Source organism: Pelodiscus sinensis, chromosome 1 (genome assembly GCF_049634645.1).
Source record: "Pelodiscus sinensis isolate JC-2024 chromosome 1, ASM4963464v1, whole genome shotgun sequence".
Classification (NCBI taxonomy): Eukaryota; Metazoa; Chordata; order Testudines; family Trionychidae; genus Pelodiscus; species Pelodiscus sinensis.
The window spans coordinates 184683159-184706169 of NC_134711.1; the positions used below are offsets into that span (position 1 = coordinate 184683159).

Consider the following 23011-nt stretch of genomic DNA (forward strand, 5'->3'; position numbering starts at 1 on the left):
AGCCATGGGTTGGAGTCCCCTAGGTTCCTCTAGCAAGGTTTTGCTCCCACCCCATATCAACCTAAGTAAGCTGAGAGCCCCACTAAATCAGCCTCAGTATTGTTTTCAAGAACCAAAATAGTCATTTCCACTGACATGCATTTGACATAAGAGTATTTGCTAAATTGTGTTTGTTGCATGTTTAAGTGAGAATCCAAATAAGCAGATTCCTGGTACCGCTACATGTGCACGCACTCCGGTTGTATATACGCACTCCAGCTGTGTGCACGCACTCTGGTTGTGTGGCTTTCATAGGCAAAGGAGGAAAATGTGTCTAGGGGACCTTCCTTAAAACAGCAGCAGCCCAATGCTGGTTGACACGGGCTTGTGCTGAAGAAAGTACTGCTTCATGAGGTCATACTGAACTGAGTTACCGGTAATTCTGTCAGGTGAACATGTCAGAGCAAACTTCCATACACGTGGCTCTGTCTGGAGTGTGGTTTGTATGGTTATTGCACCCAGTAAGAGAGTTAGCCATCTGGAATTTGGAAATTTGCTTTCCCTTAGTTCAGGTTTCTGACCATAATTTTACAGTGATTACATCAACCATCACAAAAGGGACTGTGTAGTGTATGACAAAGTATCATATAGCAGAACAGATTCTCTTTCTACTAGATACAGAGGCGGCTTAATATGTATTATATAATATACTGGGTTAGTGTAAAGCTACAAACACACATTTGAAAATAATATCAGAGGGGTAGCCGTGTTAGTCTGAATCTGCAAAAGCGGCAAGGAGTCCTGTGGCACCTTATAGACTAACTGAAGTGTAGGAGCATAAGCTTTCGTGGGCATAAGCCCACTTCATCAGATGCATGTCACATGCATCTGACGAAGTGGGTCTTTGCCCACGAAAGCTTATGCTCTTACACTTCAGTTAGTCTATAAGGTGCCACAGGACTCCTAGCCGCTTTTGCACATTTGAAAATAGACGCACAAATGGAAGATTTAAGATCGAACTTTCAGTCTTAGCTCTGTTGGTCATCCTGATTCCTTGACATTCATGTTCTTTGGCATAGAATTTCTTTATTTGTTTTTAAAAAAGAAAACACATGCCAGTCCCCCTTGTAAGTTACATTATCTAGCACTATTTGTGGTAATATTTCTGGAATTAAAGTATCACTCAGCAGAGCCAGCCAGAATGCATCCTACAATGCCAAATAAAATGGTGAAAGAGATAAAATACTGTCGGAGCACCTACTGAAGACAAGTAAGACCCTTCTGAAACAGGGGAAATGTACTGTAATGTTTTGTATCTGAAGAAAGATCTAGAGTGGGAGAGAAGATACAGCACCTTTTGGAATATTCTGATTTAATTAAGCAGCCAGAGACTAAATTCAATTGTTGGGTCTCTGCACCATTAAAGTCCTATTTTGAAGACTTAAGTTGCTTAATAGGTCTTGTGCTGGCCTTCTATGAAAGAAAAAAAAAGGAGTAAGCCTGTCACAGCATATGACTGCAAACTGTAAGGAAAATATTTTTGAAATTGTGACTGATACCTTGCCAAAGGCCTTTAATTATTGGTGTTACAGGCTAGTCCCCTCCTAATAAAAGAATGAACCAATCCAGTGTGCATACTTGTCAAACATTTTATTTGTCATTCACACTAAGGATAATATTGAATTTACAGAAGAAACTGTGGTACAAAGAAAGAAAGCAAGTCTCCATTAGAACTAACTCAGCAGTCCTGCTGCTTGGCATGCTAGTCATAATGAATTTTCCTGTAGCACTGGACGTTGACTTCACTATGTACAGTAAGTGTCTACTCTGACGTGGTATCTAGAGACATCTTGTAGTGGGGAAATCTACTCCATTTTCTTTTCCTATCTGGCTAAAACAACAACAACAACAAATAAACCGCCAGTGCTTGAAAGTTTCCCCTTATGAAAATTGTGCAGTGTTCAAGGAAAATGTGACCATTCTAGTACATTGCAACATCTGTTTTGTAAACATATCCAGTAAATGCTGAACAAATATACTCTGATGCTGTTCTGATAGGACCACATTTCCCATTGCATTCTCTATCAAATTTATCTCACAGTCATTTCAGACTGAAAGTTTCTTTTTCTAAATGAAGTTATAACCGTCACATCCAGAAAACCACAAAGAACCCACCGTTTTTGCACATTCATTTCTCCCCTACCAAAAAAAAAAAAAAAAAAAAGTGAGGAGTGTTTGACAGAGACCATGCTATAACTGTTTATAAAGGTGAATAAAATGTAGTTAATTTTGAAGCCTAAAATAACTAGGTTGGAAAGAAGCAAGCATCATTACAGTATTTAGCCAACACAAGAGTAAGTTCATTAAAAACAGAGAAGAATGAAAAAAAAATGCAGAATAATTACAAGCACTAACAATATTTTGCTATGTAGCTTTTTAAACTCTATTTACACACATAAATACAAGTAAGTCTGTTGATGCAACTCTTCTACAATTAGGAGAAAAAATGCAAAGTGATCAGTTCTGACCAAGCTAAATTAACAAAAAATGTTATGATGCAAGTAAACAAGAAGGTATTTTGCTCAAATAAAAAATAATAATTATTTTTGAATGTTTAAACAAATGAATGTAAAAGGTCATTCAGAAAATAGCAATGAATGTTTCAAGGACACAGGTGAACCAATGCACCCATCAACTATCTCATATCGTGGGGGCGACTTTCTGGAAATTGCTTGTTTCCCTTTCAAACAAAATTATTCATCACAAATATACATAAATGCTCAGTAGCAGTAAGACAGGGTGGGCCTGACTGCCATTTACATGAAGGCCCGCTCTGGCTGTTTAATGGGGGATTTAAAGTGGATATAAATGTAATTTACAGGGCAGTGTAAAGTCCTATATTTACTCATGTCTAATAGAAATGTCTCTGCTAAGCTGGGTTGTTTCAAACATAGTTACAAATTACCTTCTGCAAAAGGAACACACAAACACAACCCTGGGGTGGGGGTGAAGAGTGGAATATGAATGATTGTCTTTATTTAGTGGGATTAAAATCCTGAGCCATCAGCTGGGGCAGAGCAGTATGTAGGGAAATGGAACTGTCCTTTTAGATTTAATGCAATGACAGGAATGATAAAACTCAATTAATTTAGAGCTGCACAAATACTGGAAATGTCTTGCTTAAACTTCCTTCTTTCACCTACTAAGTGCTTTTGTACAGTCTCAAAGACACGCCACATATATTGTCCTCATCCTTTGTTGCTGATGAATACAATTCCTTAAAAACAAAGTACATGGCTACTGGGCATTAAGGGGGAGGGGGATGGTTTTCAAAAGGCAAACGTGGTTTGCTTAATGGCCAATTTATAATTTTTCATGTGGAATTGTGTACATTCTCTAGTGAATCTATAGTTTAAGCCAGGAGTAGGCAATATGTAGCCCATGGGGGTTAGCCCATGGCAGCCCACCAGATGCTTTATTTACTTTGCTTCTTCAGGTATGGCTACTCACAGCTCCTGTTGGTTGTGGATCACCATTCCCAGCCAACGGGAGCTGTAGATGCGGTGTTCAGGTCCATGCCACTTCTCACAGCTCTCATTGTCCAGGAAAAGCAAACTGTGGCCAACAGTGGCTGCAAGTGGCCATTCCTGCAGACGCATGGGTAAGTAAAGTGTCTGGCAGCCCACTAGGGGCTAACCTTGACAAACTGCGTCTGATCTGAGGAACGCTTATTGCCCATACCTGGTCTAAGCAGGGAAGAAGGCCTTTTTTCAAGGTCACTGGAAACAAGAGAGACTAGCTATGCAAACTGTCGCAAAGGCTGCTGTAAGTTCAGTATGTTCACCGTACTTTCAAAATATACTTTAATTTTTTTTTAAATACACAGTTTGTCTGTGTCTTCCACTTTTTTGTTCTTAGCAAAATACAATTATTATACTGAATTAAAAGGACAATGACTATTTTAAATAAGAAAACAACTTAGAGATTCTGCTCAGATCGTTTGAAACATTCCTCATTTTCTGCATGAGAATGACCTTGTTGACCATGTTAGATGCTTCAATTTGTAATTTGTTTTATTCCAAAGTGCTACTGCATCTGACCAAAACAAAGAAGCAAAACCTAACATACACACACACGCACACATATAGATATATATAGATATATATATATATATATAAAGAAAACTTGAAAAACAATTTTTTTAAATAAGTCCAGCTGTTTTGCTGCCTGCAGCCAAGGATCTTTGTAATTCAAATCCTTTTTAACTTTTTTAAACAAACACTGATCTGAAGTCCTGCTTTCAAATACTCTTCTGAGTTGACCTGCAATTGTTTCACTAATTTAAGAGGTACATTAAATAACAATCTGATCATTTTGAATGCACACGTCAACATCAGCAGTTTGTAATTAATGAGTAGTACAACAAATGCATTCAGACCAAACCCTCCAATAAAATAGTGCCTTAAAATTTACAGTGACATCTGATATGTTTGTGCTGTTAATGATGGGCAACAGTGATGACTCCATACTAGCAGATTAGTACTATTATAATGCATTACAATTTTTCTACAGGACAGAATATTCTGTGCACCAGTTTTGAATATTCTTCCTTCAGAACTATGACCACAGAAATTTTTAACTCCATTTGTTTGAAATTCTGGTTTCCAGCTGAATCTGATAAGCACTTTTCACCTCCATTTACTTGTGATTTGTTCGTTTGGTTTATTTTTGAGTACACTGGTATGGAGAGAATCGTACTGGGAACTGTGGGTGAAGTCCTGACCCAATTTAAATCAATGGCAAACCTCCAATGAACTTTAATGGCACCAGGATTTCACCTTTTGAGTGCCAACTACTGCTAGTTTCTGTTCTTGAATAAGTGCTTGACTCTTGCTACAGTCAACAAGAAGCCCAGGCAGGATCAATAGCAGAATATGGCTCTAAATATTTGGTTGAAGGGAGAGGCATGGCACCATTGTCTGCTTTACAAATTATATACTTCCATACTGCTGATCCTTAAAGTGACACTTGATGTTGAAAGACCAGCAGAGGAAAAGAACGACTTTATAGGGGGTTTAAATGGTGGATTAAATAAATGGAGCAAATGTAAACAATATGGCTAGATAACTAGACATCACATTACCCATCATTATCTCAGCCTTTTTTCATGTTATAGATTTAACTTTGGCTGCTACCAAAAAAGAGCATATTTAAATATTAATAGTATCAACAAATAAGAAAAGTCTAAACATCAAGCATAAATATTGAGAAAACCATAATAGTACAGTAGTTGAAAATGACCTAAGGCTGTAGCCATTTCTTTTAAAAAAAGGTCCAAAAGAAAAAGTTAAATTACCTCATCGAAAAGGGGCTGATTCTTTCGGTTGACAAAGCAATAAAAAGCAAGCATGATTTTTTTTTAAAGTGAAATATTTTTGCAATGTATAAGGTGCCAAGAAAGAAATAAAAGAAGTTAGATGCAAAGCAGGATGAGTTGCATCCTTAAAAAATTAATAATAATAAAAAATCCATACTCTTTGGAATATATAACTTGGTAAAAAAGTCAATGTCCAAGATATAAAACTTCTCATTCACAGCATTGCTAAATCAGAAGCATTCACAGTTTCCCTCTGGGAATCTTCCTATACCTTCCTTATAACTAACACGTCCATATGATTAAGTATACTCACTAAGATTGTGTTAGATTGTAAATCTTAAAATAATAAGTGAACTACTCTTTAGGACTTTGTAGACCTCCAAAATCAAAGACGTTTGGAGGCCTCTGGTCCGAAAACGGCCTGGGTGTCTGTCTACCCACCTTCCTTATCTCTAGACCAACTTAAATGTTCTCCTTTCCAGAACGTCAGCCCGTTGAAAAAGGCTACTTTTCTGGAATGACATCCCTTCATTGATTGGCTAACACCACTATGTCATTCCTGAAGTACTGACTTCTGGATAGTTTGCTTCTGAAAGTGATGTATAAACATGGCAGTGCCCATAGGCAAGAAAGGTATTTATGGGATACCTATGGGCATCAGGAGATAAGAAGCACTTTAGTCCTGGCCCATCGCTACTTATAATTAATTCAATATGGTCGCCATACTGCTTCTTCCAGCCTTGCTGTGGTGCCCATGTTGGTAGGGGAGTTGCTGTGACTACCTTCGGCCTCCACCACATCACTTTGATTAGGAAGATTGGGATTGAGGAGAGTAGACCCTGTGGATGCATTAGTGCAAGGAGGAAGGATGCGTGGAGGTGACCGATCTCCTCCAGACATCATTGAGAACTGGTATGACCCTGCTGATGTTCCGTAGTAGAGATGGTACGAAGGGGAACTGGTCTGAAAGGGGCTGCCTTGAGACTGAGAAGAACCAGGATATGGAGGAGGGAGATAGGTGTGATATCTGGTGGCAGTGGTCATTGCAGACATACCGATTCCTATTCCTGAACTGACAGGCGTTGGGGTGTAGGTGAATGCTCCGGGGTAGTGCATACGAGGATCAGAAATTGAAGGAAGAGTGGAGAATGGGCGATCAATTCCCACTCTGGGATCACTGAATGCTGTTAGGTCAGGAGCACCTAGTTTTTGAGAGAAGAAAAACAAATCAAATTTAAATGGAAAGAACAAGATTTTAATGACTCGGAAAAGGATAACACTTTTTCATAGCGGATCAGTGATAGGATACTGGTAACACGGGACTCTCTGAAACTTTTGGATTCATTTCTGTAAAGGGGCAATTAAGAGGGATTGCCCCTGTCCTATGGGATTTTGTTTGTTTGTTTATTTGTTCTCATAGGACTTAATGCCTATGGAGCATCCACAGCTTCAGAGTGTTCTGTAAACATTAACAAAATAGTCATCACAGTAACTTTGTGAACAGGCCTGGCCAAAGAGTGTTTGGGGCCCAGGTGGGTGGGGCCAGAAGCTGGGCAGTGTGGGGCCCTGAATGCACAGGGCCCAAAGCGACCGCTTCGCTCGCCTTGCCCTAAGGCCAGGCCTGTTTGTGAAGTAGTAACACGACATTAACAAATACTTTCGGAGAGGGCCAAATGGAGACACCAAAGCTAAATTATTTGCAAAGGCCCACACATTGGCAAATTTGGGACCTTGAATGTAGGTGCTGCAGATTTTCAGTCCTGCGATTTGTGTCTTCTTGTAACCTGCCTTATTTGTCCATCTTCAAGATTGGAAGCTCCGTGGAGTAGCATCAGTTTTTATGTATACATATGTGTATTCAGCATAATATAAATAATAATACTTGTACACACTGTCAGCATTACTGAAATTAAGAAAATCATTTCCCTTGAAGGGTACGAAGTTGGGCACTGGAAAATTGATTCTCTTGAAATCACTACAAACTTTCAAAAATCTTGGCTTTAACAAGTCAGTACAATGACATCTATTGCAGATTTGTTTCCAAGAGGGAAACTTTGGAATTAACAGAGTCAAGTGTTTTTTTTTTCCCTTTTAATGGAAATGTTTCACCTCTGACTCTGCTGAACAGCCGATCTGACAGCTATCCTCTGCTGTCATTGGTTGGACACAGATGAAAGTGGGCTCCCTCCCACCAACGCCTCCTCCAAAAGGATTAAGCAACCTGAACACATAATGGTCTCCTTAAAAGGATCTTCATCCTGTCTCAGATTAACAGAAGCTGTCAGTCCTCTGACTTGGCAACTATGTATGATTAAAATAACAACAACAAGAAAACTTTCCAGAAGACAACTCCTTTCAGACAAGGTGTGGAGTCTGTCTGAAAGGAGTGGGTGTGCAGAAGGAGCACTGTGGATGAAGGGGAAAAAAAAGCAGTCTGCTCTGACTGGATTGGAAGGTAGCACAGACATTCTACAGTATCCGATTCTGAAAGCTAGTTAGCCACATAGCCAGATTTCCTCAGTGAGTTTCTAAATGTTTCTTAGAAGAACTCTCACACATGGAATAGGCTTCATTTCTGAATCTGCCAAGTTAGAAGTAGGCTGCCTTTTTGTTTAACAAGATCAGTGAATGCCTGAATACATTTCCTTCTACCACACAACATCACACTGCAATTTTAAGTTGCAGTTATACAGTATTATGGAATGGTGACAGCTAATCTATGGTGAAGGTTGACTCTAGATTCATTTTATAATCCTGATAGTCAATAACCCCTCTTTCAACAAATTCCCCAGAGAAAGACCAGTTTCCTTGACATTTCCACACCTCAGGCCAGGGTAGGGGTTGTTTCGGTAAATATGGCAAAATCAGAAAACAAATTCCAATGTTACAGTGTTTCAAAAATATCTCTGTTCATTAGTTTGAAAATTTTCCTAACTCTTTTTTTTGTCTATTTTAGCTGCAATTATGTCACAAACTTTCAATTTGTTGCTTTGCCAACCTTGCCAAGGAGAAGGCCCTTATTGTTTTTGTGCATAAATGTGGCTTTTCCCAGGAAAGTTAAGATGATTCGAAGAGATATGTAAGTGATAATAAGTACATCTTTGAAAACAATAGTTTGAAGAATGCACAATTCAGTACAAGTCCAACAGCAGTATAGACTGTGGATCACTCTAGGGACTCCCACTGACATCAGAAGGGTCACTAACTGCTCCAATAAGGCCAAAATTTGTCACCAAAAGGCAAAGTTCTGAAGAGCTTATAGGAATGTTAGCCCTGGGGTTCTCGTTCATTTAGAGAATTCATGATTCATGATGGTGGATATCCAAGGGTACATCTAGACTACATCCCTTTTTCGGTAAAGGGATGTAAATAAGGCACGTCGATATTGCAAATTAAGCCAGGATTTGAATTTCCCGCGCTTCATTTGCATAATGGCAGCAGCCACTTTTTTTTCGAAACGGGGCTTTTTCAGAAAAAAATGGCAGTTTAGATGCAGATCTTTTGGAAAAGAAATCTCTTTTTTCAAAAGATCCTGTACTCCTCAAAAAATGAGGTTTACAGGATCTTTTGAAAAAGGGTTTTATTTCAGAAAAATCTGCATCTAAACTGCCGGGTTTTTTTCAAAAAAGCCCCATTTCAAAAAAAAGTGGCAGCCACCATTATGCAAATGAAGCACGGGAAATTCAAATCTCAGCTTCATTTGCAATATCGACTTGCCTAATTTACATCCCTTTACCGAAAAAGGGATGTAGTCTAGAGACATCCCAAATGTTGGTTCAAGATGTGGGGGTTAATGTCAGTAGATGTACCATGATAAATGACACAAAACCAGGTGGTAGGTGTTCATTCAGGAGACACATTTTTATGTTGGCCTGGAAAATTTTGCAGTGCAATTCAACAGACATAACATGATACAGTGAAACACAACACTTATAAATCCCGACTGTCCTCTATTCAACTGTATACCCCTAATCTGCTCTGATCTGCTCTGAATTCAGTGTGAGGGAAGGAAGCAGAGATGAAGCATCCATGGCATTTATTTCTTGGCAGATATTGCAGCTCTCCAGCTATCTAAACTATTTTTATAGTTTTTGCGTCTCTTCCATTTCAAAGCAGCTAAAATTTATTTCTCTTCTGATTTTTGACAGAGACATTCTGGATTACCCCATCACTCAGGCAAAGCCAAGTAAACACTTGAAAACTTTTTCTTTCAGGCTCAAAATGTATTTCCTCATGAGTTGAGTAAAAAGGTGGTAACATGCTAAGATGCGAGTCTAACCAGTGGGTATTACTGTGGTTTGGAAACAGTCATATGGCTTTGGTGGTATCTTTTTAGTGTAAATACTTTTTAGGTACTTGCCTGAGAGTCGGCTTGAGAGTTCTGCAGTGAGAGATGTCATGCCACTAGCTCTTCCAGGTGAAATTGGAGTGGCCGGGTGCACGGAGGGTGTGGCGATAGAGCCCAAGTATTGGTAGGACTGATCATAGGACCATGGAGGAGATGGCTGTACTTGCCTTGTATCTGCAAAGGAAAAGATGTATTTTAGCAAGAAAGGTTATTGCTAACCTCTATACACTGTGATCAAACATATGAACTGAACAAAATGGTTTATACAGAAACTTATTACAATTCAGATAAAACTTGCCCCTTTGTTAAGACACCTTCAGGTGAAGCTTTTTGATTGTGGTCAGGGAAAGGCTGATTTAGCGTCTTAAGGCTTAAATGACAAAGCATAAACTGTTCATGGTCAAGGTATGTTAGTATTTCGGTTGCACAGTGTTGTTGTGCCACAAAAGTAACACATCACTGAGTAGAAGATAGCAATGCTAAATTGTGATATAATTTAGAATGGGCTTTCTGAAGGATATTTAGGGAGTTAGGTGCCCAGTTCAAAGGGATGGGGGTGCGTAATGCCCTTAGGTTTACTTGAAAAACCCCAAACTTAGTTCTGTGATAACTGATTTTGTTAGAGATAGTGAATATAGAAGATCTGTCAACTTCTGGATGAACTTCAGAAATAGGAGTTCTTGTGTTAGCATCTTGGAACTGAAACATTGGGAAACCAGGATATTTCATGAGTGCAGGCTTTCAAGAGAGATTTAGGGTTCTTCCAGGTGATGGAAATGCAAACTTTTATATTTAAAAATAGGACAGAAAGTTAACCAATGTTTTTTAGCCTCAGAATTAGTTTGGCTTCAGTTTGGGACCAAAGTTTTACAGCAGGGATGAGAGCCAGTATTTATACTGATCAAAAGCAATTTGTCCATCGTAGAAAGGCTACCCTGGGCCCACATGTTTCTGAATTTCCTATCTTCAGAGGCTACCCTTTACTTTTAGGGATAACACAAAACAAGAATGGCTTGTCACTAGTTTTCCCATCAATGAGAATTTTCTCCTACCACTGAAACTGGCTAATTGTCTCTCTGAAGGAAGCAAATAGCAAGATTGGCAAAAAGCTGAAACCCTGCCCAGAATGAATACCAGCATGGAAAGAGATGCTTTCGAGTTTGAGATGAAGGACTTTGAGCTTCCATAAGAAACTGCATTTGGAGATTTTTATTTTGTTGAGTATTATGGAGATGAGATTTATATTTTATTTCTTTCATTTGTTTGGAATTGGAGATTTATGGAAAAGCAGAGCAGATTAATCTGGCTTTTTAAAAAGTTACTTGAAAGGCCACTTACAGAACAAATCTACTAAATCAATCTAGTCCCATTGATTACAATATCTATTCACCTGAAATGGACTAACTCTTGAGGGGAAACTGTACAATGCGGTCTCCTTGCCCATTTAAATCATGTGCATCTGCTGAGACTGCTATCCCACAAGCCAGCTTTTGAACCTATTTTATCAGAAAGGTGTTCTATAATCCCTATCACCGCAGAAGAATCATAGAATATTAGAACTGAAAGGAACTTTGAGAGCTCATCAAGCTCAGTCCCCGGCACTCATGACAAGACCAATCCCTGTCTTCTAGGTCATCCCTGACAGGTGTTTGTCTAACCTGCTCTAAAATCTCCAGTGATGGAGATTCTACAACCTCCCTAGGCAACTTATTCTGGTGCTTAACCACCTTGATAGTTAGGAAGTTTTTCCTAATGTCCAACCTAAATCTCCCTTGCTGCAATTTAAGCCCATTGCGTCTTATTCCACCATCAAAAGTTAAGGAGAACAATTTTTCTCCCTCCTCTTTGTAAAATCTTTCAGGTGTATGAAAAATGCTATTATATCCCCTCTCAGTCTTCACTTTTCCAAACTAAACAGGCCCAGTTCTCTCAGTCTTCCCTCATACGTCGTGTTTCCTAGACCTTTAATCATTTTTGTTGCTCTTCTCTGGATCTTCTCCGATTTTTCCAGGCACCCAGGACTGGACAACGGAGACATAATCAGTGCAGAATAGAGTGAAAGAATTATTTTGTGTGTCTTGCTTATGCTACTCCTGCTAATACATCCCAGAATGTTGTTCACTTTTTTTTTTTTTTTTGCAACAGCATCACACTGTTGACTCATATTCAGCTTGTGGTCTACTATGACCCCTAGCTCCCTTTCCGCAGTACTCCTTCCTAAGCAGTAATTTTCCATTTTGTATGTGAACCTTCGCACGTTGAATACTTCACATTTGTCCTTGTTGAATTTCATCCTGTTTACCTCAGATGATTTCTCCAGTTTGTCAGGATCATTTTGAATTATAATCCTATTCTTCAAAGCAGTTGCAACCTTTCCCAGCTTGGTATTGTCCGCAAACTTTATAAGTGTGCTCTCTAATCATCAATGAAGATATTGAAAGAACCGGTCCCAAAATGGATTCCTGCAGAACCCAACTAATTAAGTCCTTCTAGCATGACTGTGAACCACTGATAACTACTCTCCGGGAACCGTTATCTACCCACCTTATAGCAGCCCCATCTAGGTTGTATTTCCCTAGTTTATTGATAAGAAGGCCATGTGAGACTGTATCAAATGCCTTACTGAAGTCTAGATAAGCCACATCTACTGCTTCCACCTTATCCTCAAGGCTTGTTATCCTGATCAAAGAAAGCTATCAGGTTGGTTTGACATGATTTGTTATTTACAAATCTTTCTTTACAAAGGAGGTCCCTAGTGGGCTTTCAAAAACTGGTGTTAGCAAGCTGAAAACTGAAATACACACTCTACCCCTCTTTTAATGCCAGTACAACTACCTCAGTGCTGTGCCCTGACCAGAAACACAAGAGTGGGATTTTTTTGCAATGCAGATGCTGCCCACTCACAACTGGACAGAGATTACCAATATATTTGACCTAGCCTATTAAAGATCCATTGTCAATTACTGTTGACCTGCTGTGGATGGGACTGCTAATCAACCGTATATTTTGTTACCTGAATTCCCAAAGACATAATTTTCATTAGCAGTTGTCCTAGAATGGCTTTAAAAATGAAGAGCTCTGATTGGTTAGTAAATAGAGTTCCATTTAATGACACAAATGCCACATAACCACAATATTTGGGTTAGAAACTCACTGATCCATCCAACACTTTTTTTCATAGTCATTTACTAACAAAGAAAGTGACAAAAATAGCACTGGAAAATTCTGTAGGTGTTTTTTTTTTTTTTTTGAGAGAGAGGGGAGAATTCTGTCACTGTTTCAGTATTTAGGACTTTGTTCAACCCCCACAGAAGCCAATGGGAACACTTCCACTGACTTCAAAGGGAGCTAGAAATGTTTCTGATAGCCTCCTTTCTTTAGGACCCAACGGTAAACTTTCAGTTTATCTTAACTTAAACCACACTGAATGATACAGCTTGAGGCAAAAGGAGGCTGTTTAAAGAAATACTTTTCCTTCCTCAAATTCACCACTCTCTCCCCCAGAGTAAAGTTTTAAATTTCTTATAATGTAGTAACTTAGGGCGGGGGAATGGGTGTGTTGGGGAGGGAGGGAAGGAATGAGTGAGTGTGTTTTTTGTGTGCGAGTATGCACACAAAAGGGAGAGAGAAGTTAAATATATAAAAATATGCTTTAAAAAATATGAATTTCTCCCCAAACCACAGTAACTCCAAAAGAATCTGCAGAGCTATTCTGGTTTAAATCCAAAGGCTATAATAGGGACTTTTGGGTCTTCAGGATCTTATTGCCAAATAAGATTGCAGAATCATTTAAAAGGAGATTGAAATTGCACAAAGTTAGTGAAGTTGCACCTGTTTACACCGATTTGAGGATCTGGGCCCACATCTTTCTGAATATCTCCTATTAGCAAGTACTTTCATTTCTACTGTTCAGCGTACGAGAAAATACATGTCACAAAATGAAAGCGGTTAGTAATTGCAATAAAACCCTCCAGGGCAATAATTACAGTGCAGTAATTCACACCTTGCTGTGTAGTCACTAGCTCTCAGCCTCCTGCCTAACAAGCTATTAAGCATGAGGTATTGGACCATCTTTCATGCCTCATCATGTTGTATTGCCATGAAAAAAGTTATGATGTTTGGCTTTAAAAAACAACTTATAATTATACAGTGCCAATGTTGCATAATGTTTAATGGTTAATAAAATAAGCTGTGGTAAAAGACTCAGACAGGAGGGTTAAAATCTCTTCCCTCCCACATTGCTCCCTGTGGTCTCTTATTTAGCATGTTTCTAATTATTATTGCTGTGAGAAATCAAAGTATTTGCAGAAGCTTGGCATCTTCAAAGAACATTGGTAATTCTGCCTTTCCACCTGAGAATTCCTGGCAATGGTTTGTCACTTGGTGGCGCTAGAGAACTTCCAGCACAGGCCCCATAATTGTTAGCGAGTATTTCAGCTAATGTGAGCTTGGCACCGAAGCACTGCACTACAGAAGGATCATCATTGTCAAAACAGTGGTGATTTTCCAGTACTGTATGATCCCAACTGCAAACAGTAGTAAAGTTGACTTTAAGCCCCGATGCAAAACCCTATCTTGCACAGACAGCTATACTAAGATCTGCCTAAGCCACTTATGTTAAACTTGTAACACACTAGTCCTGCACAGCCCACAACCTGTCTAGTGCAGCTGCCTCTGAAAAGTGACTGAAAAAGTAGTGTCTTCTGACGTAGCAGCTCTGTTCCCTATGTGTATTCAGTCTCCTTGCGGGTGAAAATCAACACAGTTTCACAGACTTCAGTAGAACTGTGCCAATGTATCCAAGCTGAGGATTTAATCCCTTTGTTGTGGCACTAGGTGGCTCTGTTTTCACTGCCCACTCATTTCTAAAGGTAAAAAAACAACCACCCATATTGAACTATGGGAGGGAATCTACCTAAAAGATCTTACAATCTAAAACTTAATCATACCTTAATGACATTGGATGTTTCAGGTGTAAATGGTCAGTCAGATATGGAAATCAGAGAGTTGGTACCACGGTGCCTACGAGAATGAAGAGAACTTAACTCATGAATTTCTGTCTTGTCTATGTTGGATAGGATAGGATAGGGTATGGTAGGATATGTTGCGGTTGAAGCTGGTTTGTGCCACAGCGCTCAGTGTTTCACTGCAGATCAGACATGCAGTCTGATCTTAGCCAAGTGGAGCAATGTGAGCCAAATCTCACTATGAAACTGTGTTTCCTGGAAGCTACAGCAAGGAGCTGCAGGATGTGAGTCAGTACTTTATGGTGCGAGTCTTGAGAATGACTTGAGGGGTACCTTGACTAGATAGGCGTGCATTTTATCTGGACTTCACTAACTAAACTAGGGTAAATTTCAAAGGCACCACGAAAATAATGTTTCATTCCTACAAACAATACATACCTAGCTAAAAAGTCTTATTATCTTGGCATGTTGTCTTCCAGAAATGATTTTACAGCACGAGGGTCAATGGGTAAAAGGGAGTCATTCACAAGTATATACAAGTAGCTAGCAGTTGCTTTGCCAGATATCTGTATCAGTTAAAATTCCATAATAACATGAGTCAGTCCCCAGCAGAGCATGCTGCAGACAAAATGTGAAACAGCCTCTGCTGTTGCCAGCCATTTCTCTCCAGTTGCAAAAATATCTCTGTCACATGCAAACATTTCTACCAGTCCCATAGCATCAAGCTTTGCAGCTCCTTTACTGGATAGCACTTTAAAGGGAACATCTGGCACAAATGATGGGATGAAAGAGGGCTGGGAGCCCATCTCAATAGCTAAGCAAGGGCTTACTAATGTCATCCCACAGGGAGATAAGAAATGACTGGGGCCATTAACTACTTTACAAAGCTTCACTCACTCCACTATTCATTCCCCCCGCCACCTGCATGCTTTGTCAAACTTCCCAAAGGAAAGCAGTTCTCCTAGTGAAAATTTCCCTCTCAGTGTAAGACAGAAATGGTCTTGATGAGAGCCATTCACACAGAGAAGTTTATTTCTCTCCCGCTCTGCCTCTTTTCTTTTGCTCTTCCTTATTTCTGCACAATCGATTACATTCCTTTCTCCCCTTCCTCCATTGCATCCTCATCATCTTACATCTTCTATTTGTTCTTTCCAACTCTGTGAGCAAAAGGACAGATTTGGGCCCTACAATCTGACTTTGAGTTAACCTGATCTCACATCCAGCCACGTGACCAAAATGGCTCTATTACTCTCCCTTTCCACCAACTTGGGGCCCAACAAATCACAAAACCTTAAATCCCAACCTCCAGCAGCACTTTGGAAAGCGGTGCCACTTCTAAGCAGCCGAAAAGATTAGTCAGTGGCTTCGAGAAGGTGGGACTTTCCAAAGGGCAAGGTCATCACTGGCAGCGGACACACAAGGCAAATATTCTAACACTTTTCAGTGCTGGAGTATGAGGAACTGGAAAATTACAGAGCAAACGGTAAAAATTCCACCCTCAGCTCTTTCATTGTACAGGGTGCTTTCCCTGAGCATGACACATGGTGGAAACTACTAAGCTGCTCTGTCACACCACAGACCCTTTTCCCAGTACAACAGCGAGGAAATATATGGGATTCCAATTTAAAATTGGAAATGAATGGGAGTTGAGCATCTAAATCCCCTCCTTAGATTTTCAATGGGTGACAACGGTTCTGAGAATGATCATGGCTGCCACCGCGCCCTTGCTATTACATACTTACAGTTAAGTTCCCTGTTCTACATTGACTTCACAGCCTTCCTCTGTGGGAGCTGCAAGATAACCCCCATTTTATATGCACTTCACAGCACACTGTGAACTGGACATTTCTGATTGCATGGAGCACTCAGATTAGCTCATGTAGACCTTCCATTATATTAACTCTATTAATGAAGGCCATCTTCAGTGCTGGCTCCATGCCCCGATATTTACTTTTATTTCAGCACTTCTGAGGGTTAGTGAAATGTTAAAATTGTTTGAGGAGTTCTAGAGGATGCAGAGACTCTGAAATGTCTCCCAGACCATGGACCATGAAATGAGTGCCATTCTGCATTGACAGTCACCAATGCCAGGTGCCCCAGGGGGAATGAACAGAACAAGTAATCATCAAATGATCCATCCCCTGTCACCGATTCTCACCTTCTAACAGAGGCTTGAGACACCATTCCTGCCCATCCTGGTTAATAGCCATTGATGGACCTGTCCCCCATGAATTTATCTTGTTCTTTTCTGAACTCTGTTAAAGTCCTGGGCTTCACAACATCCTCTGGCAAGGAGTTCTACGAGTTGACTGTGCATTGTATGATGAAATACTTCCCTGTTTGTCTTAAACCTGCTTTCTATTAACTTCATCTGGTGGCCCATAATTCTTTTGTTATGGGAATAAGCAAATAACTTTTCCTTATTTATTTTCTCCACACCCATCATGATTCTATAGACCTTCATTATATCCCCCCTCAGCTGAAAAGTTCCAGTTTATTAATCTCTCCTTATATGGTTAGCTATTCCAAACCCCTGATCATTTTTGTTCCCCTTTTCTGAACTTTTTCTAATGTCAATATTTCTTTTTTGAGATGAAGAGACCACATCTGCATGCAGTATTAAAGATGTGGGTGTACCATGGACTTATACAGAGGCAATAAGATATTCTCTGTCTTATTTTCTATCTGATTTTTAATGATTTCTAACATTTTGTTTTCTTTTCTGACTACTGCTGCACATAGAGTAGATGTTTTCAGAGAACTATCCAGAAGGACACCAATATCTCTCTCGTGAGTGGTAATAGCTAATTACATCATTTTGTACATACAGTTGGCATTATGTTTTCCAATATGCATTACTTTGCATTTATCACCATTAAAATTCATCTGCCATTTTGTGGCCTAGTCATCCACTTTGAGAGATCCTTTTGAAACTTTTCGCAGGCTGCTTTGGACTTGAGCAGTTTAATATCACCATCATCACAGCACTTTTGGCATACATGCATACCACACAGGCGATGTGTACCCATGGGCAGATGCTTTGGAGGACTATTTCTGGGGACTCAGAAGGAGAGAAAACTAAGACAGGTGTGCTTGTCATGCTGTGGCCAGATGAGAGTGCTTGGTAGAGCTTCCCTCTTACAGGAGAGAAAACACAAGCTCTCCTGAGCAGTTTGTGTTACCGTGTTTTACTCTATTCCAGGCCATGCCAGCAAGCAAATGCTGAAAAACAGCTAAAATGCCAAAAAGATACCATAGGCAATGGAAGAAAGTAATAATTAAATCCTGCCTCTTCCATTCTCCTACACTGAGGCTTACCGCCTCCCTAATGAACTGCCCAAGCTAGAAGCAGAGAACAGCTTGCATGCTGTATTGCACTGCCAAATAAATACATACATAACAATAATGGAAGAATGCTTATGAAATACTAATTGTGTGGGGCCCGTGGGACTCCTCTACAGGTCTTCTTGCTAACCCGATGCCAACACTGGGCGGCGCAACAGAGCAAGCACCGAACTGTGAAAGCTGTGATTTCACAATCAATGTGTGTGCCGTTCTAGCAGGTGAGTACATAAGCTTCTCAGATGAAATATAAACCATCTCTCCCACTGAGTAAGCACACAGTTTCTGGGCTGGCGTCACTGTTGCTTTGAAGAACACGATTGCGTTGTGTGCAAATGGCAGAGTCTGACAGTGCCAGCGACACACAGAAATCAGAAAGCTAGGGTTTTGTAAAGTAAGGATGCATTGTTCTCTGTCTTCTGAGGTATGACTCACCTGGGAGACTGATTTATTTACTTATTCAAAACACTCCCTTCCTTCTCTGCCCCTCCACCTCCAATCTTCTTCACCCTCCCCAAAAAAGAATATTGACAACAAGTAAAATCAAAGAATTCAACCTGGTCCTTCCACTTTTTTGGCGTTCATACAGACTCCGGCATGTTGCAATCCTCCTCCCTCCGCCCCACATTCTCTCCTAGTGCATGAAAAGAATAGCTAGGAAAATCACAGTTCTAAGAGTCAAAGAGTATCTTGACTACCATGATAGCTTCACACAAGCTATTGCTATACTTTTTATAATAAGGCCTGGCATATAACCAAGCTTTATTACTACTACTATTACTACTACCACTAGTAGTAGTAATAGTATACCTGTAGCTCCTAGGAGCCCCAATCATACACTAAGACCCCATAGTATCAGGCAGTGTACTAATCCAGAACAAACATTGTTACTGGCCCATCTTTCAGCTCCATTGCTTCAAACCTCTGTTTATCTAGGTACTTATGAGGCCTTTTAATTGCAGAATTTTAGTGTAATGCCAACAGGAAGAACCTGGAACCTCTGCAGCTTAGTGCATGAGCCTCTACAGCTTGAGCTAAAAGCCAGCTGCCTCTCAGCTAAGACTGTAGAGCAAACTCAGTCTCTCTCTCTCTGTAAGTGATCTAAGTGCCACTATATGGGACAGTGAACCACACTCCGTAGGTGTGTGGGTTCCATTATTAGCACCTCACAAATGTTAATGAGTTTACTCTCACACCACACCTGCGAGGAAGGACAATATGATTACAATCCTCAGTTTTACATATGGGAAACTGGAGTGCACAGGTAATCCAGACTCCAGTTCAGCAAAGCAAATATACCATATACCTAGAGTGCTGGTTCAATGCCCTAACCACAATACCATCCTGTCTCCTCGTGGCTACTACAATATTGTTCTTTCACAAGAGAGGTTAGAGTCAGTGAATCCTCTAATTGCCCTCTGGTGCCTGTCTACAGGAAATGGTGCAGGTGAAGTTGAGGTGTCATTAAGGGAAGTGGTGTTGCTCTGATCTTCCTCTCCAAGAAAATTGCATTTCATACATCCACCATGCTGTTCCTTCTCTCAGCAGCCCTAGGATAAGGGTTACTAGAAACATAATGTCCCAATGCTAAGAGATCTTCTTGAAATGTCATATAATGATTTGGGACTGATCTTGTATTCAAAAAGACAGTCATGAAGGCCTAGAGTCTGGTTTTAATTCATGTGGAATAGGTTATTATTTCTATATATATGCCTGAAGACTGTTTAATTTGAGGTTGTACATTTCTCAGAGGAATTATTCCCCTTCGAAATAAAGAGTAGCAAAGAAGCAAGTAAGCTCAAGGGGTCTGTACAGACTGCTGTAGGACACAGTTATCAAGGAATGACTACAACACGGGGCCAGGTATCTCAGAAGGTAGCTCCTGAAGATGTGAACTAATTACACCATATTAGAGTGAACATCTAAAGACTCCTTAATCTCATCTTTCATAACTTCAGCACTCTCTCCCCCCCCTTCTCCACATGAAAGCTGCTGAAATACAAACTTGCTCTCTCGAGTTTGCAATCAGTTTATTCACCACAAAACTCTGACCTTGATGCGAACTAATTAGGATTGGAATAGACTAATAATACAGGTTGGCAAGGTAGACCTTTGTCACTATAAAAGAGGCCTTTGAAGATAACAGTCATTTACACTTTCAAGATCTCATTCCTCATGCTCAGAAGAGAGAACATAAACTAATAATATGGAATTCATCTAAGCGCTTTCTGTACACAGCAGCGGAATATCTACCCTCCCCCCAACTTTTATTCAGGGAGGCAAATTAAATCCATCTGGATTCTTTTAAATTCCAACACAGATCATGATTAAAAAAACCTTTTGTTAATAAGCAGACCTCTGATGATCTAAAGATGGACTGGTTCATTTTATTGACTTAGAGAAAGTAAATGCCATATCAAATGCAACCTTCATACATTCACAGATGAAGTCACCTTGAGATAAATGATACCTAGCACAGTAGTATGAAATCTCTCTCATACAGCTTTGATTTACAAGGTGAAGTAAGGTCTCTCTCTTCTGAACATGCATTTTTAAAGTTATTTTGGCTTAGACTGTACCATGGATTTTTAAATAGATAATTGAGAAACTGTTGCTCATTAAAGTACTAAATGAAGAGGGTGACTTGTGAAGAAAACAATAGTTCTTGAAAACAATATAAAAGTCTCTGGTTTTGTAAGCACTGAGCTAATGATTTACATCAAACTGGTTTACAGAAGATCTGCAAAGCTGAAATGAAAAATGAGTTAAGCCCAAAAAAATGTGCTTGAAAGCCCCAACTAACTGGGCTGTGGGACACATTCAACCCATAAATACATTTAACATACCTTTTAAGAAATGCTTTTCTCTCTCTGTGAAATCCTCTGGCACTTCCTGTTTAGTTGAGGAATGCATCTTATTGTAACACTGCGGATATCAGAAATTCCATGCAGCCCTATTGCACCAGTGAAGTCACAGAAGGCTGTGTCTTGTGATGCTTTAGGCCATCAGAAAATGCCAGAGTATTTCATTTAGAGATAGAAAGTAGGAAAAGAAAGGAAAGTTAAAACTTACTTTTGTTTAATGGCCTCTCCTCTATCCCCAGATCATACAAGAAGAGATACTCCACACATGGATCTGGGTTTAGTTCAATATTAATGTTAACTTTGCAATTCAACTTTCAGTGCTAGATTGACTAATTTCAGATCAGGACAAATCTAAATCTGAAGTCAGAGGAACTATAGGTCATAAACCTTCAAGTCAAAGGGCGAGATTCTCAAAAGCACCTGGAGCTTCTGCTCCTAAGTCACTTTTTGACACTTTCAGCCGAAGTGCACAAAATGAACTGCCTGCACAAGTCTTTGGAACCATTGGCCAGCATCTACAAAGTTAGGTGAGTTAGGCCCTAAAGGAGTGGCCTGAGCTTTGAAAGTGAAGAGCTCTCTCAGCTCCCACTGACTCCCCTTCATGTGTAGTCATTGTAGCTGTAGCAATGTGATTTCAGTGGGTGCCATAGGGGCTCCACCCATTTGAAAAACAGGCCATTTAATATAAGTGATGAAATATTGGCTTTATACTCCTAACATTAGGGCTGTGTCTACATTGGCATGATTTTGCACAAAAGCAGACACTTTTGTGCAAAAACATGCTGCCTGTCTACACTGGCGGGGAGTTCTTGCGCAAGAACACTGACGTTCTAATGTGTGAAATCAGTGCTTCTTGCGCAAGAACTATGATGCTTCTGCTCAGGGATAAGCCCTTTTGTGCAACTGTTCTTGCGCAAGAGGCCAGTGTAGACAGGCAACATGAATTTCTTATGCAAGAAAGCCCGATGGCTAAAATGGCCACCGGAGCTTTCTTGCGCAAGAGAGCGTCTACACTGGCACAGATGCTTTTGCGCAAAAGCACATCTTTTGCGCAAAAGCATATGCCAGTATAGACGCTCTCTTGCGTAAATACTTTAATGCAAAAACTCTTGCGTTAAAAGTATTTGCGCAAAATCTTGCCAATGTAGACAGACATAGCCTAGGTCTTTATGTTTGAAAAGAATGGCCTTTATTTCTGTTTTGGCATTACGATGGACTAGAGAATGAAAATAAACCTAAATCTAGCTGGAACTAAAGAAGTATTGTTAACAGAAAATTGTAATATAACCATTTCATCATGGAATCATATTACAAATGACTTAAAATGTTGCAAAATGGCATATATGAAAAAAATGAATAATTAACATTAATAAGGAGCAAGAAGATATTACTTTGACAATCTAAGGATATAGTTTTTTACAAAGATCATCATGGATAAGGAAAACTATTCTATGTTCTGTTTATTTGTGTAGCTAATACACAATTATCTGCATTAAACCATTGATAAACTAACCACAACAGTTTTCAAACAACTTGGAAGGTCTTCTACTCCTCCACATTTCAGTAAGCTGAGTTGCACTTCCTGTGTCTCAAATGATGTCATGTGACCAGACTTTCCGCTGGGAAGTATCAGTAAGATAGCAGCTCTTACTATAGCCATGGATAGTGACAAATAGACAGCTGTATCTAAAACTTTATAATCTTGATTGTCCCATTGAAGTCCCCCCGGAATGTATTGAAGACCACAGTTTTGCAAAGGTAAGGAGTGTAGAATAAAGTCACTGGAAAATTATTGTTCTATGTTTTAAGAAACCACCCCAAAGCTGAAGGAATCTTGATATGCAGTTTCCTTGGGTATGTCAAGAAGATGAATCCCAAATTTGACCTACTGTACATTTTTGTTAATGCCTTTGTGCAAGGTACTGAAATTCTTGTGTGTGTGCGTGTGTGTGAGTACACACGTGTGTGTGTGTGTTTGTGTGTGAGTGTGCACACATGCATATTACGTTTGAAAAATAAATACTTCAGAACCCATTCTTTCTAAAGGGAGAAAATAATGGAAGTGGCTGACACTCATATGTAACCTAGTTTGTACGTACAAAGGAGGAAAAAAAATCTAGTCAGGAAATGGATT

The 23011-nt window shown here is 39.7% G+C and overlaps 1 protein-coding gene across 6 annotated transcripts in view; it reads right to left on the reverse strand.

The window, feature by feature from the left end:
• Positions 1-1612: 1612 nt before the first annotated feature.
• RUNX1 (RUNX family transcription factor 1) overlaps positions 1613-23011 on the reverse strand; it is a 249714-nt gene continuing 228315 nt past the window's right edge. For all 6 annotated transcript variants that reach the window (XM_006126006.4, XM_075911479.1, XM_075911467.1 and 3 more), the window contains 2 exons: positions 9717-9878; positions 1613-6558 (listed from right to left, as the gene is read on the reverse strand). In XM_006126006.4, the coding sequence (XP_006126068.3) occupies positions 6065-6558; positions 9717-9878 (656 nt within the window). In that variant the 3' untranslated portion in view covers positions 1613-6064. The remainder of the gene's footprint in view (positions 6559-9716; positions 9879-23011) is intronic.